Source organism: Neopsephotus bourkii, unplaced genomic scaffold (genome assembly GCF_033783945.1).
Source record: "Neopsephotus bourkii isolate Nb327-2 ecotype Australia unplaced genomic scaffold, CSIRO-AGI_Nbou_v1 NB_318, whole genome shotgun sequence".
Lineage (NCBI taxonomy): Eukaryota > Metazoa > Chordata > Aves > Psittaciformes > Psittacidae > Neopsephotus > Neopsephotus bourkii.
In genome coordinates this window covers 1485548-1510869 of record NW_026900826.1, presented here as the reverse complement: position 1 = coordinate 1510869, position 25322 = coordinate 1485548, and the positions used below count along the sequence as shown (strand labels likewise).

General features: G+C 42.5%; 2 protein-coding genes across 3 annotated transcripts; one reads left to right on the top strand and one right to left on the bottom strand.

Moving 5' to 3' along the window:
* Positions 1–337: 337 nt before the first annotated feature.
* Positions 338–16126, bottom strand: SLC30A4 (solute carrier family 30 member 4). The gene is made up of 7 exons (XM_061347366.1): positions 15252–16126; positions 10173–10319; positions 5204–5357; positions 4776–4989; positions 4382–4487; positions 1234–1368; positions 338–572 (listed from the first exon to the last, which is right to left on the bottom strand). Exons 1-7 carry the CDS (start codon positions 15628–15630, stop codon positions 418–420), a joined length of 1290 nt encoding a protein of 429 aa, XP_061203350.1. The 5' UTR covers positions 15631–16126; the 3' UTR covers positions 338–417.
* Positions 16127–20420: 4294 nt separating this feature from the next.
* BLOC1S6 (biogenesis of lysosomal organelles complex 1 subunit 6) lies at positions 20421–25156 on the top strand. 2 transcript variants are annotated; one of them, XM_061347337.1, is made up of 5 exons: positions 20421–20502; positions 21288–21432; positions 22493–22580; positions 23188–23274; positions 24035–25156. In XM_061347337.1, exons 1-5 carry the CDS (start codon positions 20436–20438, stop codon positions 24152–24154), a joined length of 507 nt encoding a protein of 168 aa, XP_061203321.1. In that variant the 5' UTR covers positions 20421–20435; the 3' UTR covers positions 24155–25156. The 2 variants fall into 2 exon arrangements, with proteins under 2 accessions (XP_061203321.1, XP_061203322.1); XM_061347338.1 differs by lacking the exon at positions 20421–20502 and adding an exon at positions 20831–20891.
* Positions 25157–25322: the final 166 nt, after the last annotated feature.

Below are 25322 nucleotides of genomic sequence, written 5' to 3'. Positions count from 1 at the left end.
TGACATATTATGACATTCTGGCATGATCAGCATTAGAGACTTGAACTGAAATACTGAATACTTGATGCTCCATTTGGAGTGCAGGTACTTTGTGGTACATAGTTATTCAAGGACAATATGGGACTGTAATTTGTGAGGTATCTGCAGAGTCATGTTGCAGTTTGTAAACAATCTGAAAACAGCTTTGTCTCCAAATCATCATAACTTGAATAAACCAGTAAAAGGGAGAGAGTGAGATACATGTTCTGAAGGGCAACCACTGCACTTTTTGCAGCACCAGTTCTCCCTGCTGCATATTACATGGTACAAATCCACATATTAATGGTTTCTGTTTGACCATTTTCATTTTGCATTTATTGCTCTCAGTCTTTGACTACAAGATAAAGAATAAGGCAGCAGTTCCCAAAACATACGAAATCAGGCACTGGAATTCTGACAACTTGCGCAGGTTTTGCTCATTTCCTGTTTGTAACTCTGAAGCTGCACAGAGCACTTGTACATTCCAAATGTGTTCAGCAGCAGCTGTCGAGCCTTGGACTGAACTTCCTCCCATTTAGATGAACTACCAGGAACTGGAAAATCAAGACAATAATTAATAGAATTCCCTCCTCAAGAAACCTGGACAACCCAGTGTTACCAACTAGAATGTGTTCTCGTTCACTTATCCATACTGTTCTGTGGTCATTATGTGCTCTCTATGTATTTTACATTTAGGTCTAATTCCTTGAACTAGAATCACACTTGATAAAACTGTCTGTGTTAGGTGCCACCCCCCCCCCAAAAAAAAAAAAAAGAGCTTTCTGACTAAGAATTATTATTCATGATAGTTAGGTGTCTAAATCAGCACGTTTTGGCAAAACGTATTTATTTTTCCTGTCAGATTGTTCTACGTTAGAGCTTCACCCTGTCTTTCCCTGGACAAGTAAGGGAATTTCTGAAGAGAAATTCTACACGTACATACATACACCCAGGAATCTGTATTGGATATTTCAGTATGAATGTGTTTCTTCGCACAGTTTTCATTTACATTGACTTTCTGGGCAAATGGGTTTTATAACTTACTCTACAAAGCCACAGTTAGCAAACATCCTCCCTGCAATGATATTTCGGTTCAACTTAAATAACAATTAGAAAAGAAAGTGTTAGATTTTTTGGTTTGGGGTTGTTTTTTTTTCTACACTTACCTTTCATTTAGAATCATTGTGTTTGGAATTACAGTACACAGCAGCTTACCTAGTTGCAAGTGGACTATGGCAGTTGTTTTTCCGGCAGTAAGAGACCAAACATTTAAGTCTTCTATAGAATAAACATCTTCAATTTTCATCAAGTCTTCCTTAATGCGATCCACATTTAAATGCCTTGGAACCCCTGTGATACCAAACATGAGACAAAATTAATTCTGTCTTTTGCAGACTCTCAGTGGCCTTTAAAATGCCATGGCAGATCTCAAGAGTTCATAAATTGTGATCAGTAACTTCCAGGTTATCATTAGAAAATATGCAAATTGGCATATTAAGTCAAATATGGATACAGAAGTTGTACATTAACTACAGTGTTTTCTTAAACATAATTTGTCCTGTGCAGAATCTCTAGCAATAGCCAGTATTAGATCCTTTGGTGCAATGTAGACATTACTGCAGCTTCTAACCCCTTGTGACTGGTTAGACCAGACTCTAAGCTCAGAATCTAAAAAAACAACAATATGGGTAACCCCCATTTTCAAGAAGGGGAAAATGGATGATCCAGGGAATTACAGACCAGTCAGTCTCACCTCTGAGACTGTGAGCTGGGCTGATACCAGCCTTATGAAGTTTAACCATGAGAAGTGCAAGGTCCTACACCTGGGTCGGAGCACTCCCAGGCACAGCTACAGGTTGGGCAGGAAAGAGATTCAGAGCAGCCCTGCGGAGAAAGACCTGGGGGTGCTGGTCAGTGAGAAAATGAACATGAGCCGGCAGTGTGTGCTTGCAGCCCAGAAAGCGAACCGTATCCTGGGCTGCATCAAAAGGAGTGTGACCAGCAGGTCGAAGGAGGTGATCCTGCCCCTCTAATTTTAATCTGCTCTTGTGAGACCTCACCTGGAGTACTGTGTGCAGTTCTGGTGTCCTCAACATAAAAGGACATGGAACTGCTGGGACAAATCCAGAGGAGGGCCACGAGGATGATCAGGGGACTGGAGCACCTCCCACATGAAGATAGGCTGAGAAAGTTGGGGCTGTTCAGCCTGGAGAAGAGAAGGCTGCATGGAGATCTCACAGCAGCCTTCCAGTATCTGAAGGGGGCCTATAGGGATGCTGGGGATGGACTACATTCATTAGGGACTGTAGTGATAGGACAAGGGGTAATGGGTTAAAACTTAAACAGGGGAAGTTTAGATTGGCTAAGGAAGAAATTCTTTCCTGTTAGGCTGGTGAGGCACTGGAATGGGTTGCCCAGGGAAGTTGTGAATGCTCCATCCCTGGCAGTGTTTAAGGCCAGGCTGGACAGAGCCTTGGGTGACATGGTTTAGTGTGAGGTGTCCCTGCCCGTGGCAGGGGGGTTGGAACTAGGTGATCTTAAGGTCATTTCCAACCCTAACTATTCTATGACTCTAGGTAGGCCCTGTGTCCTGAAACTTCTCTCTTCAGGTACCTGGTACCATTTTCAAATGCTCCTAGCAATCCATCTGCAGTGGTTGACACATGACTTTCATCTTACAGATTAGCATCGTTGCACACCAATGACTGCACTGACCAAGACGTTCTAGACATAGTACTTTCAGCAGCTACAGCACTTCTATAGCTTCCCTACTCCACCCTTTAGCTCTACAAAGAGCAGAATCAAATATTTAAATGATCAACATGGGTCAAAAACTAGCATAAAATTACTGAATAAACTGTTTCCAAACAGTTTTGTTTCTATCGTAGCTTTTTACTGCTCATCTTTTGGTTTTATGGAGTTTGATTATTTATGCCATGAGGTGTTCAGCCACTTGCTTCTCAATTTTCTTCAGAATTTCTGAAGTGACTCCTCTCTGAACTTGTTATTTCACTGTCTTTTAAATCATGTTAGTTCCAGTACCATCTCTTTTGAAACTTCAGCATCTTCAGACTTCCATGCTGCCTTTAAATATATTTTAAAAGCTAGAATCTCATTGCTTTTATTAGATAATCATTTAAGTTTTTAATTCAGTATTCCTACTATAATGATGAAACTTAAGTTAAAATTAATACTGAATTCTGATAAAAATTCAAGGACCTTGATGTTGTGATAGTAGTTTCCAATATAAATTGCAAGTTCATTCTCTGGAGATCATGGATCTGAGTTGGAAAAATTCCCTAGCATACATACACCCCACCTACCATCACTTTTAATAACATCATTAATTTGAAGATTTTATAACAACTGGGATACCGATGCAAACAGCTACAACTCAAAACATCTGGAATTTGATGCACCATCTGTTTTCTTCAGCTAAATCTTAGCTATTGCCTTGGAGCTGACTGAGGTTTCTTAAGCAAATGTCACCATTTTTGCCTTCTCAGTGAACTTCCATTTTGTTAGATTGTTGTGTTGGGATTGGTTTTTTTTTTCCCCTAAATGACAGCAAAAGCACTTGACATTGAAGATTTTGAGGCTCCTGGTTAAGCCTTGCGTCAATAACAGCTCACATGAGACAGCTAGGAAGGTGCAACTGAAACTGAGGATTTTTCTCCCACCCCTAACACCTTCACTTTCTTAAGGTAAAAGTACAAGATCAAGCAGTAGTAGTTGGCATGTTAGCTGTGATAATGCAAATAATGCTGCCATCTTTCCTTCTAAGTCGCTACATGAGGTAACATGCTTTAGTTTTTGTTCAGCTTTTCTTTCCTTTTTTCCTTATTCCTATTTACACCGCTCTTTTACATGTAGCTTCACCTATGGTAACAGTAGAAGCATGCAAGTAATACAACAGTACCTGTGAAAAGGAGAAGACGAGACAGACATGAACCACCTGTCCAGCCATTTGTCTTATTCTTGCTTTCTCCTTTTACATGCTTTCATACTCACTTTAACTTTACAAGTGATTAAAGGGCAAGTGTAGAACTGAGACAGGGCAAATATTCACTTAGTTTAGCTGACAGCCACTCAGACACACCAGAAAGTTCCATACGTTTCACTTCACCATCTCCAAATGGGGAAGAGCTATGACTCGTGTGATTCTGACAGAGGTCAAAGGCACCTTAAGACTTCTGTGATCTAAATGAGCCATCAAGAACCAACAGACTAAAGAAGCAAGAGGATAAACAGGTTTCCAGACACAATCCACTTTGTTTGAGATGGTAATTACAATGTCAAAAAAAGTGCCACTGCTCATTGGTATTTGACATGTAAAGTGCTGCAGACTGTGCACAGACCTTACCTTCCAGAATAATAACTCCTGTGTCACACAGAATTCGAACTGTTGTCAAAACCACCAGTATGGAGAATACATATGTACATATAGGATCAGCAATCTTGTATTCTGGCTGCAAGGGAAGTTCCAAAGTGTTAAAGCATATATGAAAATAAGCTCACTTACTTAAAAAGCGTGACTCAGAAAACAGTTACTTCTAGCTCCATCTTTCATGTTTTTTTTTTGTTTGAAGAGTTACAAAATACATAATACAGTTTGCTTATTTTGCATGAATGTATGAAGCTTAAAACAGAATATCACAATATATTTGTTTAATAACTTATAAAACCAAGTCCCTTTTTAATCACCAGACTTGAACTGAAAACAATTCCCCCTGCCTCAAAGGCTGGCCATTCCTTACCTTAAAGCGTATTATGTATGCAGCCACGAGCACACCAATACTTTGTACCAGGTCCCCAAGGGCATGTACAAACGCTGCTCTGACGGCAAGGCTGCTGTGCCCGTGGCTGCTGCTGAGGGCTGTGTTAGGAGAGTTCGACTGAGGTACATGAGAGTGAGGGTGGGAATGGGAGTGGGAGTGAAGGTGGCCAGACTGATTCAGCAAAAAACCCATTCTGAAAGTGAAAGAAGAAAAACAGGCTTTAGGGTTGGGGTTTTTTTTCCCTTTTAAACTAACGAATTGAAAAAATAATACTTAGTATCATTTCTTGTCTTATGAAGATGTCCAGCAAAATTACATTCCACGAGAAAGATACAGGCCATGAATGAATTAGCAGCTTATTCAGAAATACATTTATGAGTGTTAATGAAAAGAAAGGGAGATCTTACATTAAGTTAACTGCAACACCAACGGCTGCTGTTATCAGCATGATATCACCATTTATTTCATAGTCCATATGGATAGTTCTTTGAACGGCTTCATACAAGAGGAATGCCATAAGGATATAGACCAGCAGTACACTAATGATGGCAGACAATACCTCTGCAAACAGAAAGGAAACAACATTACAAAAGTGAGTCTAAGCCTCTTGACATATGTTTACATACACATTATCTACTGCAGATTTCAGCTATGAAGGACTGTTTAATGTGTTTCTGTATAGCTGTAATATGCTGTTTTAACATTATCTTACATTTAGCAAATACTCGTATTTTACAAGAGTAAGAGTGTTATGACCAAGATTTTGATGTAGGAATTATATCCAATCAGCAGGGATTTGCAAAAGGGCACATATACCTAAGTAAAATTAGGGAAAAAACTTCCTATTCTTTCATTGTGCTGTGCCTTCCGCTGCTGTTTACATCTGTGGGAAGTGGTTACAGTTCTCCACAAAGCTCCTGCTGTTCTGATGTGAGGTGAATAGGCCTGAATATTTTATGGGTCAGGACCTTAGTGCTGTCTGCCTCACTACCCAAGTCATGAAAGTGGGCTGGTAATAGCGTACATAAACCTGAGGACAGTGAGTTCACACTACAGTTTTAAGGTCCTACCACAGAGAATATAGGTATTTCCAAATGGGTCATTAGGTTCCTTTTAATATGAACATACTTTTAACTTCTAGCTTCATATTCTGAAAATGACTGCCATGTTGTAGCTGAAATCTAAACAGAAACACACAAATAAAAAAGGAAAAATACCTGACAGAGAAAACATTGGCTCAGTTAAGACTCTTGGTTATAAGCAAGTTAATATAGGGTTTTACAAAAAACACAGGGGAAAACTTTAATGCCAGCTCCATTGTATTGCATGTGAATTCATGGGCATGCCTGAGTAATCTGTAATCATTATGCGTAGCACTCATTACTGTCATTTGCCAGATGGATCACCAGGATCTCAGCTTTCCTCTGTGAATTCAAAGATCAGGGTTGGAATTAATTTACTTGGAATTTTAATAGCTGTTCTTCCCCCTTGTTCACATAAGTTGCCCTGATTTATTCTCCAGTAAGGACAAAATTCTGCTCTTGGCTTTACCACAGTTCTAAGAATACTGATCTGTGAAGTTCCTCACTTCTGCCTCTGCTTTTGATCTGTAGTACAACTTTGGTTACTGCTGAAGGTGTCATTTGTAACACAGAACTGCCTTAACTGTATTTATTGAATATTACAGTAAAAAACATGCTGCTATATAAGCATTTTAATATCGCCCAAATCACTTGATCCACATACGGAATTTTTAACATCGTTATGGGAAAAGAAACTCACCCACACGTTCAGCTGTTCGGCAGTGTGTCAGTGCCTGGACCAGTACCAGCATTACCAGGCCATAACAAGGCTCTGGATGGCAACTGTCACAATCTCAAGATGATTTCAGAACGACATGAAAATCCTGGAAATATCTGTGCAAGTGGCAGTGTTCTGTACAAAGCAGGCAGATTATTCAGGGCAACAGCCTGAAGAAACCTCAGTACATTCCTTAACAGGTTTTCCAGAATGCTTTTAAAAAATTTTGTGAAGCACATTAGCATTTACCAGAGAAATTACATATTGTGGTTTTACAATGGAAAACCATGTTTTCTGAAATGGAAACCAGTGTTTCCCTTGCAGTTTCTTTCACAAGCCCACTGTAATGTCAGCCTTGTAGATTTGTGCAGACATCTTTCACTTCTTGTGAAACGAACTGTATACTGTCTCAGTGGACTGACTGATTCTGTCATTACTAACATTGTGTTTGCAGCAATGGAAAAATGCCAGGTCCCATATCTATGCTTAAATCTGCTCAGTGCCTCACTGAGAAGGAGTTATCTCCACTTCGTGGTGAAACAGAACTATTTTGGCTTCAAGAATATAATCCTTTTTAGACATGACTGCAATTTCCATTATTTTGTCTTCACTTTTCTAATCCATTTCTGAATCTGTCAGCTTCCTTTTCATCACTGAAAATGGAATAAAACTGAAGATGGAGTAAAACTGAACATAAGAGTATACGTATTATATACTCAAGGAGAATTCAAATAAATGAGAACTAGTGTGAATTCCCATCTGGAATTTGATGAGACACCTTAATATGCCTGCTGTCTTTACAATGCAATGTGTATGGGAATAAGTTCGAAAATTCATCGTTCTGCAAACAAAAGTCATAATGAGCACCAGAAACACTGCTCATTAGAATGTTTTCATGCTTACTGTATGTATGGATTATCTTGAAAATTAATGCAGAGCAGGTCAGCAATGAGAGTTCTTACACACATTCCCATGTTCAACAAATGCGCCCTATTTTTATTGTGACAGATGCTCAATCTGTACTGTTTTTCTAACATTGTCATGTTTTAGCATCTTTCATGAAATATAAGCTATTGTTGAGCCTGTATTATTTGTTGACAAGCTTCTTGCATATAGAGTATTTGGAAAGATGAGCTGCAGCGAGGATATACCCGCAAAGCAACTTCCTTCCATTGCCAGCATTTGCTGATGTGTGAAACTGGGCCCTCAGGCCATGGCATTCAGACTCCATGCCTGAAATGAGGCAAATCGATTTCACAGATGTGACTGCAAAAAGAAACCTGTGTATAGTAATTTTGAAACATCTCGTTATTCTGTACTTGTAGAATCTAGGTCAAGGTTTGGGGGTCTCTTGCAGGGCCTTTACTCACTTCCCCTTCCTCACTGCAGACACAGAAGCTCTTCTCCCCACTTCCAGTCTCCTTTACAGAGGGCTGCACTGTTACTATTTACACAGAATGGCTGAAGTAGAAGGGAACCCCTGGAAACTCTACAGTCCTGCTCAAAGCAGGGTCAGCTGCAGCAGGTTGCTCAGGGTTGTGTCCAGTTAGGTTCTGAGTATTTCCAACTGTGGAGACTCAACAACCTGTTCTAGTGTTTGACCACCTCCTGGCACCAGGCAGCACAAAAGGGGGAGTAACTGCTGCAGAACTGAGAAGCTGCTCCCAGGGAGATGGTGGGCAATACAGACTAAATCCTCCAGGCCCCGTCTAGCCCATGGGCCACGCTGGGTTAGTGTGGCCAGGATTTCTCTTGGCAATGGAACGGGGAGAAGGAAAAAAAACCCAAAAGGTGAGGTGACAGGAATCCTCAGGAATTTTTGTTTGCCAACTGCAGGGGAGCCCTCAAACTATTTTAAAACTCAGTGAAATTTTACAGAACTGAGTAAAATTTTAATGGTTAAGTAAGTTTATTTTTCTGAAGATTAACTCCTGTTTTTAAGCTAGGCCATGGCATGTTCAGTGTATGTACTATCTGGTTTTAGAGACGTTACAAAGATACATAAACTACTCATGATTTCTAAATAGGGTTAAAGTATGCATGAATGATAGCAAACATCATTCTGAAGAGTATGAACAATTGCCAGGGGGTACCTTCAAGGTCAGGTTTCAGTATTAAGGCAGCTCCTATCGCAAAATTAAAACTTAGTGAAAGAAAAGGTTGCAGTGGGAAATGCTGGCAGTGTTAATGCTTTCTTGCTAAAGCCCCAAAGATCTTTGCTAGTGTGTAGAGTTATGCATTCATGCACTAGTGACTAACTGATGACAAATGACTAGGAGTGATGGAGCTGTTGAATTCTGCTGCTGTTCTAGCAGCCAAAATATGAATTGCAAATGGTGACTACACAAGACTTTGAAATTCCTTGAAAAATATCCTGTAGAATGTATAGAGCAGAGGTAGCAAATTGTGACACTAGAAATCATCTATTTTATGAAAAATAAAGCTTTGAAGCTTTTGGTTAAATGTCTGCAAGACCTGCAGCTGTTATGAACTATTATATCCAGTTAGCAACCACATGAAGGCACCCTTTATCATCACTACATTTCCAAATGTGAAGTAATGAATCCTGAAAATACGCTTCCAAGGTTTAGCACATAATTCTGTTTATACTTCTTTGTTTATATACCTAAAAGGGGCAGAGGTTAAGTAACTTATTGTATTGCAAACCATGGGACATCTTGATCTCTTCTTTGTGTGGTTTGGGGAGTGCAAGAGGCATACTGATTTATGTGGCTTCTGGCAGAGCAGAGCCCTCTTAATAATATGCTCCACATAACTTTTTAGTTCTGGATTAAGATGTCATTTTTCATATTGAATAGGACCTTATTCCAGTGTCATAATTCTACTGAAGAATGGGAGTTCATAAATCCTGGGCACTGGCAATTATCTGTTGTGAACAACAAATGACATGTACAGCTCCTGAAGCAACAAGCTCCTCGGCGTCTCCCACACGCAGCAACAGGGGTACACCAGCGAGTGAGCAAAGAATGTGTCCTTCTCTTGCTCAACAGCTTCAATGCCAGAGCACAAAGGTGCACATAATGCAACAGCCCAGTAACTATGGATGGGCTATGAAACACAGCTGCATATCCACCCTTGTTCTTGCGGGGACAGCCTCCCTCCTCTGAACCCTTTGTAAAATTTCTAGGCCATGGTTCATTTGTAGGAAGTCATATTTACAATGACGTCCTGTGTCCAGTTCCCCAACCTTCCTCTTTAAATTGGAAGATGAACCAAGCATTCAGAACTTAGCTCTAAATCTGCTAAATCCTAGTTTCACAGAGATGGAGAGGTTCATCCAGATTCCCGTGACTGAAGCTGCCATCAAACTTCACTTCTGGCAGAGATTTACACTTTAAAAACGTATTTTTTTAATTACCTTTTCCCTTGTCACAATACAACCTATGTAGTGGTGCCACAGTGGCTGGTGAAAGGACATTAGTGTCAGGGTGTTAAACATAAAGCAACTTCTGGGTTTATTGCTGCTTTCTTTCTAGTTACTTACACTTCTAGAATTAGGTTATCTTTACAGTTGCTTAAAATGCTCTGTTAATAGCAAAAGTGATACCTACATACCTAAGCGATGAAATCCAAAAGTGAACCTCTTTGTGGGAGATTTTGCAGACAGCCAGAGAGCAAGCAAGGTCAAAATAATACCACTAAGGTCAGTTAACATATGAAGTGCATCAGTCATAATTGCTAGACTGTTAGCAACATATCCACCTGAAAAGAAAGTTGGAAAAGTCAGGCCATACAACATTAATGATTGTAGGTAATATCCTTTTGGCACAGCTTACAGTTATTTATTTTCAGAACAGTACATTAAGTGCATGAGAGCTCTTGTTATAATCACTAAATGGGGTATTTTGCCATTGCAATCAAAATGCCATCCTATAATTTAAAGCTACAATAGTTACAAGTGCAGTGAAGTGTGCTTTCTGTTAAGAGTAACATAGAACAGATTCCCTCCTGTCATTCTCACAGACTACTTTTATTGTAACATTTGCTAGATCAGAACCAAAACAGTTTTGTTTCTTGTCTCTGTGTGTTAATGTGCATGTGTTTAATCAGTTGATCCTTTTATTAAACTACATCTGTTAAATATTTTGACATTATGGAACAGGGACAGAAATCCAGTGACTCAGTGGCAAGTAAATTCACCCTGCTCCCTTATTATCACATTATCTTGTAACCTTCATTATTCCCTGTCCTGGCAGGGCTAAGTTCTGCCAGTACATACTGCAGGCAGTGACTTTCACTTGCACAGCATTTTTCTTTGTTATTTATTACCATAATTTTTCTCGTAATTATGAGCTATATTGAGACAAATAACCTCAGATCAAAGGTTAGTATCTTTGTTCCAATTCAGCTGCTAATGCTACTGTTGTATGGGCAAGAGATTTAAACAATGCACCTCTCTTGAGCACCCCTTATCCAAAGGGGAATCAAGGACAGGCTTCCTTGTCTTCCATATGCATGAAGTTAAGCCCATTTTCTCAGAAAGGATCTCATCTTTAGTGTCAGCTAAGTTATGATTTAGTTTCTCTTTTTACCTTGAGATTGACATTCAGCCTGTAAATTCTCCTGAGCAAAGCATGCAGCTGGCATGCCATTTGGCAGGCTTGAGGCTCCAACTAACATTTCGAGTAAAGGTATCTTCATCTACAATTAAAACTGTCTTAATGAAGAGGCTGACCGTGAGGAAATAGCAAAGGGACATTCATAACTGGCTGACTGCTTTCAAGGCTAAATCGTAAAACCTGTGTGTGTGTGGCTGTGTTAGTATGCACACACCTGCAGCCTGAACTACCCTCTCCAGCCAAACACAAGCAGCATCGCTGATACTGTAGTATTGCTTGTACTGTGGGTAACTACCAAATACACAGTTCAACTAGTTCTTTTCCTCCATCCCCCCCTTCTTCAGTTGTTCCTAAGTTTCTAAGTCAGATTCACCTGAGGCTGAAATTTTTCAAAGGCCATCACAGCTCAGAAGTTTTTAAGATTTAGCAATTCATCAACTTTTTGGGTTATGCCCTCCCATTCTGAGTTAATTTCTGTTCTCGTGTAATTTTAAATAATTACTTAGAAATATGCAACTTGGCCTCTTCTACAGTCAACACAGAAGAAACATGAATTTATATCTAAAGCATTCAAATCAGTAGCTTACATATATGATCATTTAAAGGACGTATGTTAATTCCCAAGTATTAATTTTGAGAACCACTTCGGTCTGAGACAGTTTCATTTCAGCTAGCCTTGCACTTTGACAGAAATAAAATGATAAGGAAGGAATTCAGATACTGAAGCAACTGTAACGCAGCATGTGGACTAAGAAAACGTAATTGAAATTTATGAAATTCTGAAATCAAAGGTTCTCTCTTTCCAAACGTACTGGTTCATCTCTTCGTTAAAGGTACTGACTCCTGAGGGTTGTTAAATACAATCAGCAACTTGGGAAAAAGAGACATCTACAACCTGTACAAATAGACAGCTTGATGGCTCAGCACTGTCTTCAGTGACATGTGAAGGACAGCAGTCCTCCTCATGGAAGATCAATTAGAAATCTCTACACATAGCTGAAAACATCAAAACCCTGCCAGAAAATCTAACTAGGACTTGCAATATGTTTTTCATTTTATGATGCAAAATGATTCCCACGAAGTGTAAGTTGTTATCTGACTTTTACAATGACTGTTCATCAAATTAGACAACACGCACTGAGGTGGCCTGGGGTAATGAGCTTGGCTGTACTCTGGAAAACAATATGCCAATCACGATTTCACAAGAAAGCTGTTGAAACAAGATTTCCTTCATCCTGACATTAGTAACAGACAGCAGGAAGATTTTTACTGAATAACTGAATCACCTGATAGGGTCTTCTGCCTTTTTTTCAAAAGCTAGTAAGAGAAAACTGTCAAAGATCACAAAAAGAAGTCAGTTAAAATGTCCTACAGGATTAAACAAAGTTTCCCAAATACCTGAGCTTCAGATCAATTAAAAAAGTTCCAGAAGTTGAAACCAACCAGACAGAACACAATACAGGGCCGGAATGAAACAGTTAAACAGGTAGCGAGGGCACTGACCCAGGACTCAAGGGCTCCATCTTTAATTACTTGTTCTGCTGCTGATTATTTGCCCTATGACAAGTCATTCAGGTCAAGATCCACCCAAGTACAGAGGTACCCAAGTCCTCTATTCATTGGTTGTGGAAGTTGGACACAAAGTGTTCCAGAGATCTAGCCCTTAGTGCTGTGTGCCTCAGTGCCCAAAACATGAAATAAGGCTGGTGGTACATACATACACCTCAGGGGTATGAGCTCTCATGACACTGGCAGCACTTTGTAAAAATCCACCACCCTGAGCTGAGAAGTCCTAGCTGTACAGGAGAAATGACAGATGATGTGACAGTGATGAGAGAGGATTTTTACTCTAAACATGTATTATTCCTAGATGTCCCCCTGCATTACCTATGGAGAGGTCTACAACAGTGTGCATCAGACCCGAAGTCCCTGACAGATACACCCTAGTGACTTCAGCATCAAGCTGCTGGCAGCTCAGAGATACTATTCAGTAAGGGGCTCTTAGGTTGAACTAAATTCAGTATCAGAACTGTTATGAATACAGTCAGATGAAATCATGGTTATGTTAAAACATACCTATGTCCGAGGTACAACACTATGTTCCTTATGAAATTTGCCTGAGTTTATGCTGAACCAAAATCTCAGCCAGAGAAAAAAAAGAGAGCATAAATGGATAGCACATTTCAGCATATGCCCACAAAAGGTTTAATGGAATTGCCTTACCTATGGATGGGAAAGCTTATCTGTGATAAACTGATGTACTGTGGCACTGTCCTTAATGACTAACCACACGCTGAGATTTTGAAGAACAAACCCACTTCTTTCCACTAACCCACATTCCTGGGCCCCCCAGTAAAACTTGTGCAGATATAGTCAGTATTCTGGTCTGTCTCTGAAAAACAGACTGGATTTTTTCCTACGTATGTGGGACAAACTGTATAATTTATACATTGATAATAATTTATCATTGAGCCATGATTTTTCTCTGTATCATCTTGTAGAAGTTTCTGTCTTAAAGATACAGTTCACAGATGTTGTACAAGAAGTGATCTGTGATCACAAGCTCACTTCACACAAGCAAATGTCAGACCTGTAGACATTACTGACCAAATCTGCATAGGTGTGGAGGAGGATGTAGGTACCAGGCTACTACACCTGAGGCATCTCTGTTCTTTATTTCCAGAAAGATTTTGTGACTTGACTTTTTTCCCCCTAGTGAATTATGGCCAATAATTCATCTGATTAGCTCTGATTTAGACTTGTATGTTAAAATGAAAGCAATTTAAAGGCAATTAATTGTTACAGTTGCTACAGAGACCTGGCTCAGCACACACATCAATGTCCTGGCACTTAGTAATGCTCTCCGTGGCTTCAAATCTGGGGATGAGAAAATTTAAGGAGGCCTCTTCAGGAGGCTGCACAGTACTGAGCAGACACGTGCACTGAAGGGCATGGACATACCCAAAAGGCAGATGGTGACAGCATGCCGATATTGATAAGTGAATGGAGATTGAAAGATAAATACGACCCTTTGTAAAAATGATTAGCTAATGGAAAAGGAGTAACATCTTCTAGCTCGTCTGTGCATCCAGGGCACCCTCAAATTTATTTCAAGCCTATGCTGCTGTAGCCTATGAAATGAAGCACAGTCGTCCTGTACAAGCTGCTGTAGAGTGCACAGGTTCTCTTTTACCTGCATAGCAAATGATAGTGTGACTTTATCAGGGAGCAATAAAAGCTGCATTTGATCACCATATTAATTCTTCTGACCAACAAGCCACCAGATACATACAGGAACAGATTTCCAGATAAAAACCCACCATGCTTCTGCCGAATACTAACCGACAAAACCCACAAATAATTTAATCAAACTACTTGGTATTCTTCCGTGTTGTAATGGGAAGTGTTAAAATACCTATTAGTTTAACTGACTTTGTGCATATGATTTACACCTAGATGGAGAACACACTGGTCCCAAGTGCGGCAGGACACCAGGCAGTTGTCAGGGGGGTGGATTCTCACCACATCCACTTTGATAGCTCAGGGTTTGGCTTTCTGGTTATAAGAAACATTGTTGTTGTTGAATGAGGGTAAACCATCCCCCCAGCATTAGTTTTGATACCAGGGTAAACGTCACGCTTATTTCCCTCATTTGTCCTGTTGCAAACACAGATTTTATGTCATTAGTTAATACTGAGGATGAAATTGTTCATCTTTTTTTTTTTTAACGTCTATGATAAAATGCTGCTTCTCCCTTGCTAGTAACATCTTACAAACTTACAAGAGAAACTTACACAAAGAACTAAAAAGCCATTATACATGCAAAAAAAATAATAATCCCATTTATGCCATCTGGGGGACTGACGATATTCATATAAGTGAAGCTGCAAATTCCTCCTTCTTTTCTTGCATGGAAAATACAGGTGGACTTTGTTCCTCCTCACTCTCTGAACTTGCAGCTAATCTCTGATCTCCCTACATGACAGACCGTTTCTCTTAATAACTACCGAAAGCCAGGACAGTGAAAGCGTGACAGGCTGCGCGGTCCATCCGGCCGACAGAGCCCCCGACTCACCTACGAGCTCCCCGGTCATAAAGAGGAGGTAGAGGAGGGCAGCGAGCGTCAACCGCTTCTTCACCGTCCTCTGCCTGGAGCGCTCCCGCCGGCTGCTGCAGCCGCCGCAGGGGGCCGGCCGGCCGGTGCGGGCTCCGGCCCGCTCCAGCAGGGACTCGTCGTCGGAGGGCAGGCCCAGGGGCGCCCCGGCCACCGGCGTGTCCGGTGCCGCCTCCGAGGCATCGTCCGACACCACCACCCGCAGCTTGTTAAACCGAGGGAAGTCCTCGTCCCCCGCCTCGTCCGAGAAGTCAAAGGCACTGGAGTCGTTCAGGAACAAGGGGTCCTCGCTCCTCCGCAGCAGGGACTTGATGCTCCTCCAGAGCCCGGGCCCAGCCATCGCGGCGGAGCCCGGGGACCTCTCCGGCTGCTGCCGAATCTCCCGCGGGCGGCTCCGCTGGCGCTGCTCCCCCTCGTAGGCGGCACCCGTCCGTTCGCCGTCCCGTCAGGGCATGTCCCCTACATCGCTGTGCTGTACCCTGCGCAGCGCGCACCGGCGCTACCGATCCGCCCCACCGCCTCCGCGCCGGCCACCGCTGACGCTGCCACCTCCGGAGCGCCGAGCCGCCCGCGGAGCCCGTGTCCCCGCCGCGCGGAGCCCGCGCAGCCCCGGTCAGGGCGCAGGGCCGCCTCCCCGCCGGCGCAGGGGGAGCGCCTCAGCCGCGCGCGTCACACCCATCAGCGTCGCGCTCCGGGCACCGCTGCGGGGAGGGACTGCACCCGAACCCCTGCGCGCTCCCGCGACCGGCGCTGCCCCGTGCTGTTCCCGCGGAGAGGCCGGGCCAACAGGCGGGACACGGCGACCCTTGCGCGCCCGCCGACCGCCGCGGCCCCGGCCAGCACTGCGCCTGCGCCGCCCGTGCGGTAGGATCACCGGTTCGAGTCCTGCAGCCACCGCCTCGCCGCGCCCTGCACCGAGCGCGGAGGTGGCGGAGGTGGGGAGAGTGGCAGGCGGTGGGGGGGGTCGCCAGGTGCTGTAGCGGTCAGCCCGAGATTAGCCCGAGAGGCTATTTTAGTCCCTACGTACGCTTGTGCTCGGTGGATATATGTCATGCGAGGTACAGACTTTCAGCCGGAAAAGCCATGAAATCCAAGTACTATCTGTTGGTAGACAAGGAGTTGCTTTCACGTACGCTGGAAGGTGAACTGCAGAGTTCCGTGCTCTGGCTTCAAATTTGAAGAGTCACAAGTTTGCATTGTGTAGCGTAGCTTCTTTCTCTTCCTGTCAAAGGCACAGAACTTCATGCCATTTGCAGCAACTCCCAGCAGTTAGGGCAGTGTGGTGTCACGGGGAGAAACAAACCTCAGAGGCCCTGCTGTCATATAATTCCTTTCATAACCGTGCTCTAACTTAAGAATAATTATATTTTTGCCTTTATTAATTCTGTTATGTGTTTATTCCCCCTCTTTGCTGGTCTCAATACCAGAAGTTTTCTTCTAATTTCCAGCCTACACATACTGAGTGCCAGTTTGTACTGATGGCCAAGTACTACTCCTCTGTCAGCCCCCTAAGTCATAAATACTTCTGGAAAATCATGCCTGCCTGAGGAAAACTACATATCCTGGGTTTTGACCTGGCTGGAGGAACTTACCAAGTGAAGACCAGAGAGTTGTATGGAGCTTCAAGATTTTGGAGAAAGACACCCCCTTTCTGGTCAAGGGCTGTGTCCTGGGTTCAGCAGTAGCAGTCATCTTTCTCCTTGGTAGCTGGTGCACTGCTGTGTTTTGACTTTCGGGCTGGGAACAAAGCTGATAAAAATAATGTTTTGGTTTGGCCAAGGACTTTGTGAGCCTCATGCTCTGCCAGGGAGGAGGGGAAGCCGGGAGGAAGCAGAGACAGGACACCTGACCCGAACACACCAAAGAGGTATTCCATACCACAGCACACGTCATGCCCAGGGTGTAACTGGAAGTTACCCGGAAGGGCTAGGTGGACTGCAGGGTTGGAGGAGATATCGGTCGGTGCTTGGTCGGGCTGGGGGGGCAAGTTATTGGTCGGCTGATGGTGAGATGTTATATTCTTTTCCCTTGTTATTTCTTTTATCATTATTATTGGTGGTAGCGGTGGTGATTTGTGTTATACCTTAGTTACTAAACTGTTCTTATCTCAACCTGTGGGAGTTGCATTCTTTTTGATTCTCCTCTCTGTCCCTCTGGGAGTAGGGGGAGGGCAAGATGGGGAGGGAGTGAGTGAAAAAGCTGTCTGGCTGGCTTTAAACCACAACAGGCTGATAGCAGATTCTGGCACACATCAGGACAGTGTTACAGGACATGGAGCGAGCCCTTTCTTGGAACAGGCCCTGCAGGAGGGGAGTCGAGTGTGGTAAACTTACTGATGTTCTCCATAAAGATGTCCAAAAATAAGCAGTATTGCATTTTATCTGAGCTCCCCTGCTGCTTTACAAGGTGGCAGCTTTCCTGAGCATGTAATCCCAAATTCTTCCTCAGGTTGGATAAAAGTGCCATGCCTGGCCTTTTTGCCCACCTCATAATTCCCCCAGCAGGGTTGCCAGCACAATTGTTTTGGGGCCAGATGATGAACTGTGTCCCTGAAATGGGACAGAACTTTAAAATGCACATTGGAGGGATTTGGGATATATTTGTATGTGTGACTGAGATGGCTTCTGTGATCACAAGTTGCATAGACACCCATATGGCAGCTGAGGGGGCAGCAAGCAGCATGGGAGTCAGCCTCAGCAGTGAGGCTGGGCCCTGTGCAGCCAGGCTTGCTGCCCAGGGAGAGAAACACTCCAACTGTGTTCCAGTTCAGCCATTCTTAATGGTTTTGTTTGCCTCACTGAGTGGTTTAACTCTGTGTTTCCCCACTTATACTGGAACAAGTGCACGAGGATGCACAGGCATGAGAGAACAGCCAGGCAGGAGCTTGCAAAACTACTGCTTGTAAAATTCATTAGGCGGTGGCACAATAGGCTCATGCTCCATCCTGCTGCTGCTTCTGCAGGATCAGAAACTTCTCATACTGAGAAAAGGCAGCATGTTGGGGGGCTTAACACCCTAAACCAGCAAACCAAGGTTTGCCAGCCTGCCTTTTACTGAATAATTAAGACCAGATTTTTCTGAAGCATTGTCAAGAACCAAATCATGCGTTGTCAAGATGAACCTATACTGAACAGTGCCTTTTGTAACAGCCTGTCCATCTCCTCACATTCTGCCCATGGATGGGTAGAATTGCTGTCAGCTGAAGAGTCTGGGTTCTTCAGTCTCCTTGGGATAGCTCTGTTGCTGTGTAGGAACAATAAATCCCTTCAGCTCATTTTTCAGAGCTGTCCTCAGCAAGGTTTTCTTTCTGATTAAAGCTTTTTCATTGTATGGCTCCAAGGGTTATGGAGTTTGTTGTTGTATGGTAACTTATTTTTAGATAGCAATGGTAATGTTAGTACTGATTTTTCACAACTCGTTGAAATTAAGTATTTAGACAAACAGGTAACTGCTTTTTGTTAGTTTGACCAGATAATTCTGTTCCTTATTATAGGGTTCACTTAACTTCTTTTTCAAACATCTTTTTGTCTTAGAATAAAACCTTACCTAATCCTTCACAGGATAATGAACTTGGGAATGCACTTGGGAAATAGTTACTGTGAAACAGAGAGCATTTTGAAGAGGAAAAGGAACGAGAGGCTTTCTATCAATCTCTTTTTTGGAGCATTTGAGTTGATAACTAGTTAAATTTTAACTTGCCTGGAAAAACAGATGCCAATTTTATATTCCAATCCTTAGTCTATTTCTGCAAGATGTGGGAGGGCCTGGAACAGGCACAGCAGGAGCACGAATCTGAAACTCCCACAGCTCAAATGAGACTATTTCAGAGTGATTATCTCACTGGTTCTTACTAGAAATTCCATCTGGAAGATGAGAAGTCTTTCCCAGTGAAACTTTACAAAACTTTTCTGGTTTTCCCCATTGCTAACCAGTTGTAATTGAAAATTTGATTCAAGTCTTAAGTTAGTTGGCAAGTACTTGTTGTTGCAGCCCAGCTTCAGACCAGGCCTTTGATGCTGCTTTTTTGAAGCAAAAGCCAAAAAAGAAAGAAAACCAGGTCAGGTTTTAATCTGATGACAAAACAGTGACATAACTGTGATCAATAATTAAGTAGAATATACATGTGAAGAAAAATATAAATGAAGTTGCAATGATCTTGTTAAAAGTGTCAACTTTAAGGATGATAGATCATCTCCAAGTCTTTTTTTTTTTTGCCTGTTTCTGAAAAGCACTAGTGGGACTACCTGAATTTCATTTAATCTTAAGATTTGGACATTTATGGAAATAATACATTCAAACACTTTGTGAGTGGTGCCTTCACTGGTTTCTTTACATAGATGTGCCTGACTTCCCTGAAAAGACCTCTATAAATGATAGCAAAAAATATATAAATCCTACCATACCAGAAAGTGGTTTCTATCAATAATAAAATACACAAAGTTATTAATTACTCTTACAGACTGATGGGCTAGATGCAGAGACAGGTACATACACGAAAACTAGTTCCAATTCCTTTTTGCTAAGGAACAAAAGCTGAAGTAGTGAACAATCTGCGTGATTACTGGAGAACAGAACGCAGATGTGTGCAGAGCAGGACACAGCATGTCCCCAGGAAGGGCTGCCCTGCAGCGGGGTTGGTTGGGGTTTATCCCTTGGCAGTAGCACTCGCCGACTTGCGCTGTGCGATCCGCCCGGGACCTGTTAGTCCCCAGCACTGGGACTCCACCGGCCGCTGCTGGCCGCCTCCGCTCCCCTCGGCTCGCTGCACCACCACCGCCGGGAGGGGTCTGCGCCGAGACCCCAACCTGTCCCTTTGGCTCTTCCCCTCGGCTGCCCCACCAGTCACGGGCCTGCCCCCTCTGCCCACACCCTTTGCCCCAGGGCAGCTCCGTGTGTGACACCGACGGCTCCGCCCGGCCCGAGACAGCACCGCCCCGCGACCGGGGCTTCGAGCGTCTGTCGAGCTTCATTTCCGCATCCGGCCCATCTAGTCAGCTGCGCCCTGAGGCACGTCTATGGTGAGGCGCCGGGTGGTGGGGAGGCCGGCGCGGGGTCCTCCTGCTCGGTGACTGCGGTTAGAGCCCCGCGGGTCCCTGCGCCACCGGCTCGACTCGGTCTCCTGCCCTGCGGCAGGAGGAGGCAGCGATGAGCCTCGCGGAGCGGTCTGAGGAGAAGGTGTTGGCGGCTGCGGGCACCCCCGTGCGCTCGTTGGGTACGTGAGGGGCGGCTGGGCTGCCCCGGGCGAAGACGGGTGCGGGGGGTCGGAGGAGGGGCTGGGGCCACAGGCGGCCGGCCCCGGGCAGAGCTGAGCGGCTGCTGGCAGTTGGGCACGCCGTGGAGCCCAGTCAGAAGGCTGGGGCCGGGTGCACGGGAGACCTAAAGCCTGCCGGAGCCACTGGCTCCTTTTGTGCTGTGCGGTGTGGCCTGTGGATCGAAGTCCTGTGTCTTCAGTAGGTCTGCACATAATAAATAACCATAGCTTGCCCATAGGAAACTTACAGGAACTATTACCTAATGCTTGCAGACTTTTAAAGTTCAGCGTATGTGGTGTTTTAATGAAGTCTGCGTATGTTTTGAGTGACAGGCTAAGACCTTTATTCAGTAGGCCTGGTTTATTCCCTAACTTCGAAAGCAAAGGGTAGCAGTGTGTTAACATTTAGGTATTCTTGATGCACAGCCAGAACAAGTGATACTGACCCTCTTTTTCCTCTGTAGACTGGATAAGTTTTTTATATATATAAGATGTCTTTGGAACACTCTTACTTCCCTCTTTCTGTTCTGCTCATGTTCAGAGAAAACTGTTCACTGGGATGTTCATGATATGGGACTGAGAACAAGGGTGGGATGAAGAGGGGCAGGGAAGAGGAGGCACAGTTGATAAAGCATCAGGAGGTATAACTTCAGTGTGGAAATGCTTTTAATTTTTAAACAGGAAAATACAGTTGTTTTAGATGAAACATTAGGTGCATGCTGACCTGTCACTATTCTTTGGTGTAGATCCTAGTGATGCATCTCCAGATGAAGGGGTAGTAGAAGATCTGCCTTTGATAGATGAGAAAGCTGTGGAGCAGCTGACTGAAGGACTGCTTTCTCATTATCTGCCTGATCTTCAGCGATCAAAATCAGCACTACAGGAACTTACGTAAGCAGATTTGTAAAACTGACTTGTTATATGTGCATACTTTGTTTGCCACGGGGTTTTTTTTGTATAATGTTCTAGCTACCCCTAAGTCAAATATAGCTTACTGAAGCATTTCTGTGTTCTGGATGTAGATCCTGAATATTTAAGTGATTTGCACAAGTATTGGAGTTGTAAAAGCTGCAGTGTATCCTCTCAGAACTTGTGTAATGTTAGAACACTAAAATCTCCTAAGCTAGGTATAGTAGAAGACACATATATTTCTTAAATACTTCTTCATTCCTGTTGAGGAAAGTCTGCTGAAAGCTGGATTTATTTTACTTTCAGAGATGGAGTTCATATTCAGAGCAGCTGGTAGTATGGTATATTGTTTGTTGTCCTGTTTCTAAACTGTGCTGCAAAAGATGTACTTAGAGAATATATTTTAGGAGCTAAACAGGGAAGAGTTCTCTGTGCGTTGTCATCTCACTGATAGCTGAGAACAGTTTATTTCAAATGCAGACTAGATCTGCTATGGATGCAGAGATGCTAGAAAGGGCTTTAAGCCTATCTCCTTGAGCTTTGCAGGGTACACTGATTTGGGTTTCACAATGCATGATGGGGTTATGCTGCTGCCAGAGATAGCCTGTGTCTGGACCAACTTTAGCTGATTTATTTGGGATGAAGGATCCTCAATAAGCACCGAGGATTAAATGACTTAGTCCTGCAACATGCTGCAGAAGTACTGAGTGCAAAGTCAAGAGCTAATTGTTCTTCCCTTCATTCAACCAAGGGTGTTTACTCACTTTGCAGCCTGCAGAGTGCCTAGTCAGGTTTTTGGGATATCTACCTCGAATATCCATGCTGTACAATGCCAGCTGAATTTGTGTGTACTCAGCTGGGATTTTTCTAGGATCCCTTACTCATGTCTATTGAAATTGCCTAGCAATGCATAAGAGGGATTTGATGTTGGGAAACATGTATTTATATTGTTATGATCAAAAGTTGTATTTATTTAAAGGGATGGTTGAAAAAGAGTATGTGCTGCTTTAGTTTGGTTTTATGCAACTTTTCTTTGTTTCAGACAGAACCAAGTGGTATTGCTAGAAACATTAGAACAGGAGATTTCAAAATTCAAGGAGTGTAACTCCATTCTTGAAATCGATGCTTTGGTAAGTGATATTAATGCTTTCTTAAATCTCTATTAGTGTAGATTTTATTGCTGAAGCTTTAATAGCAACTTGTGTATTTTCCTTCTTCTTAATGACTTGCAGGAAGAGAATCAACCAGTTCAGGTATTCAGGATAAATTGTTGCTGGAGAGGGTGCAGAATCAGCATGTTCCCCTTAAATAGGAAGGGTAATGGGAAGAAAAAGCGGGCTCAGCCAGTGGTAGTAAGTCCAGTTGTCCAAAATTAGTAGCCAAAGCAAAGGTATGCGGTTTTTCAATAGAACTGAGGCTCCCATAAGAGGTCTGTGCACCTTTCCAGACTAGGAGGAACGGGGCATGAAACACTGGTATATGGTGCATAAAATGGTAATTTTTTAATTCTGTTTAACAGGTCTTAGTCCAGCAGATTACTGGGTGTACCTGTTGTTATATGGCAGTTTTCTATAGTGTGTGTAATATGTAAACTATATATAAACGTGAGCATGTTTAATCCATTATCAAACTGTTCTGGTAATTGCTGGTTTTGATTGCGGTTTCGCTATGTAGCTTCACAGAACAACTGTTCCAACTTGACAGTCGCTGCTTTTAACGGTTATGGGTTTTTTTAAGTTTTCAGAAGCTAAACACTATCACAACAAGTTGGTGAATATTAGAAATGAAATGATGATGCTCCATGAGAAGACAACAAAGCTAAAAGTGAGTGGGATAAATATTTTTACTTTCCAACATAGATATCTACTTACTTATGTATTATTGACTCCCAACTTTGATTTTTGGATGCACACTGAAAGTTCTGATTAAAATAGAATCCTCAGTCAACTGAAGTGGAATTTTTCAGTGGTGCTAAACCATGTATGTTTTTAAGCTTTCATTTACTACTACCTGTGCTTGAGCAGTGAATCTGAACATGATCGTCATGTTCAGATAGTATCATGCTTTGTTCTCTTGCTTAATCCACTCTATTCCAACTAGTTCTCTTCATTGTTTCAGTTTTTGTGCCTCTTTAATGAAAACTAGATTGTCATAAATGTAAGATTTTTTCCTATTTAATGTAATGTTAGCAGTGACATAAATTCACTGACTTCATCCTATATAGGCAGTCTCTGGTTACATTATGACAAGATTACTCCTTTGGTACATTCAGCAAAAGGATTTTCTCTGGGAGGCAATAAATTGCACGATATGCCCCTTGTCTGCTGTATGCAAAGGATGACTTCTAGTGAGAGTGAAGGGAATCCAGTTTGTATTTTCCCTGTGTAGATCACAGATGTGCCATTCTTCAGGAGTAAGATAGAAGTGGGAGGGAGGAAGAAAAAATGAAGTTTACGCAGCATTCAAATCATAAGCAGGGTGGATTGGAAAAGATAATGTTAAGAGGCTTTTGTCTGTGGCTCCAACTTAAATACAGCTATAAATTATTATTACAGCTATATTATTTCTTGTCTTTTCTGTTTAGAAAAGAGCACTGAAGCTGCAACAAAAGAGGCAGAAGGAAGAACTAGAAAGAGAACAGCAACGTGAGAAGGAACTTGAAAGAGAGAAGCAGTTAACAGCAAAACCTGCTAGGAGGACTTGAAAGCACAGCATGCAACAATCTGTCTGAATTAATAGCTTCTGGATTTTCTGGAATTAAGGCAGATGCCCCTCAAATGGGGCTATAGCTGTTACTAGCAACAATCTACTCTCTAGTATTATAAAGTCTGGTAATAATAGGGTGGGTAACATTCAGATTTTTTTGTTTCAGCCATTCAAGTTGCCTTCTTTTATAATGCTATGCAGTTTGATATATAATGTAAGTTAAATTTTGTGTATCTATATGTATATAGGGGAACTTGGGCTTCACAGTTCTAAATACCTGTAAATTTTTTTCATCTGTTGTTCTTGTGTTTAGAATTCTGAGATACTCTTGGTGACTAGCACATACACACAACACAATACCAGTTAAAGTTCAGTTCTCATCACCAGACTTCAGTGGCCACCCATTTCACAGTTGAGATCTCTTTGGGTTCATAAGTACTGACTCTGTGCAGTCTCTGTTTGGTCTATGTCTAATGAACTGAAGAAAGTTCAAGTGTATTTGCCTTAAAGCTCACTTTATTGCAGCAGTCTTTCTCTTTTTTCTGCTTTATGTAACTTCTGATTAAATTCTCAGCTGAACTGGTACGGGGGGGAAGCAGACCACTAAAGGTCTCCAAACTGATTTGTGCACAATGCAAAGATGAATTAATTTGTGCTTCCACAAACACTGGAGTCAAACCAGGGGACTGTTACCTCTGTAGTGGTCCAACAGGATGACTGTGTGGCCCATGCAGATTTTTGGAAGATCAGAAGGTGTAGTGTTCTCATTCTGTGTGACAAAATAAAACAACCAAAATGCAACAATCTCCACTTCACATGAGTTTCAGTTACCCACAGAAAAAACTACTGCATTTATATTTTTCCTTAACCCATGGTTCACTTGCACTTCAGGGCTGCATAAGAGAATTTCTGTTACACTGTCCTTGCCCAAGTTGGCGATTAGTAGTGTGTACTGATGATACATGTGGAATAGAGGCTGATAAACTTTTCTCTGAATGTAGTTGCTCTCTTGCAGCGCTTGGTGTGAACTCCCATTCAAATGAAAATACATGTTGTTTAAACTGGTGAAAGAGCTTAAACTATTGGTTCCTACAGTCTAAGAAACTGCTTATTTTATTCTGTGGTGGTTTTTTAGTACTGTACAATTGGTGTGTTTTGAAGTAAGA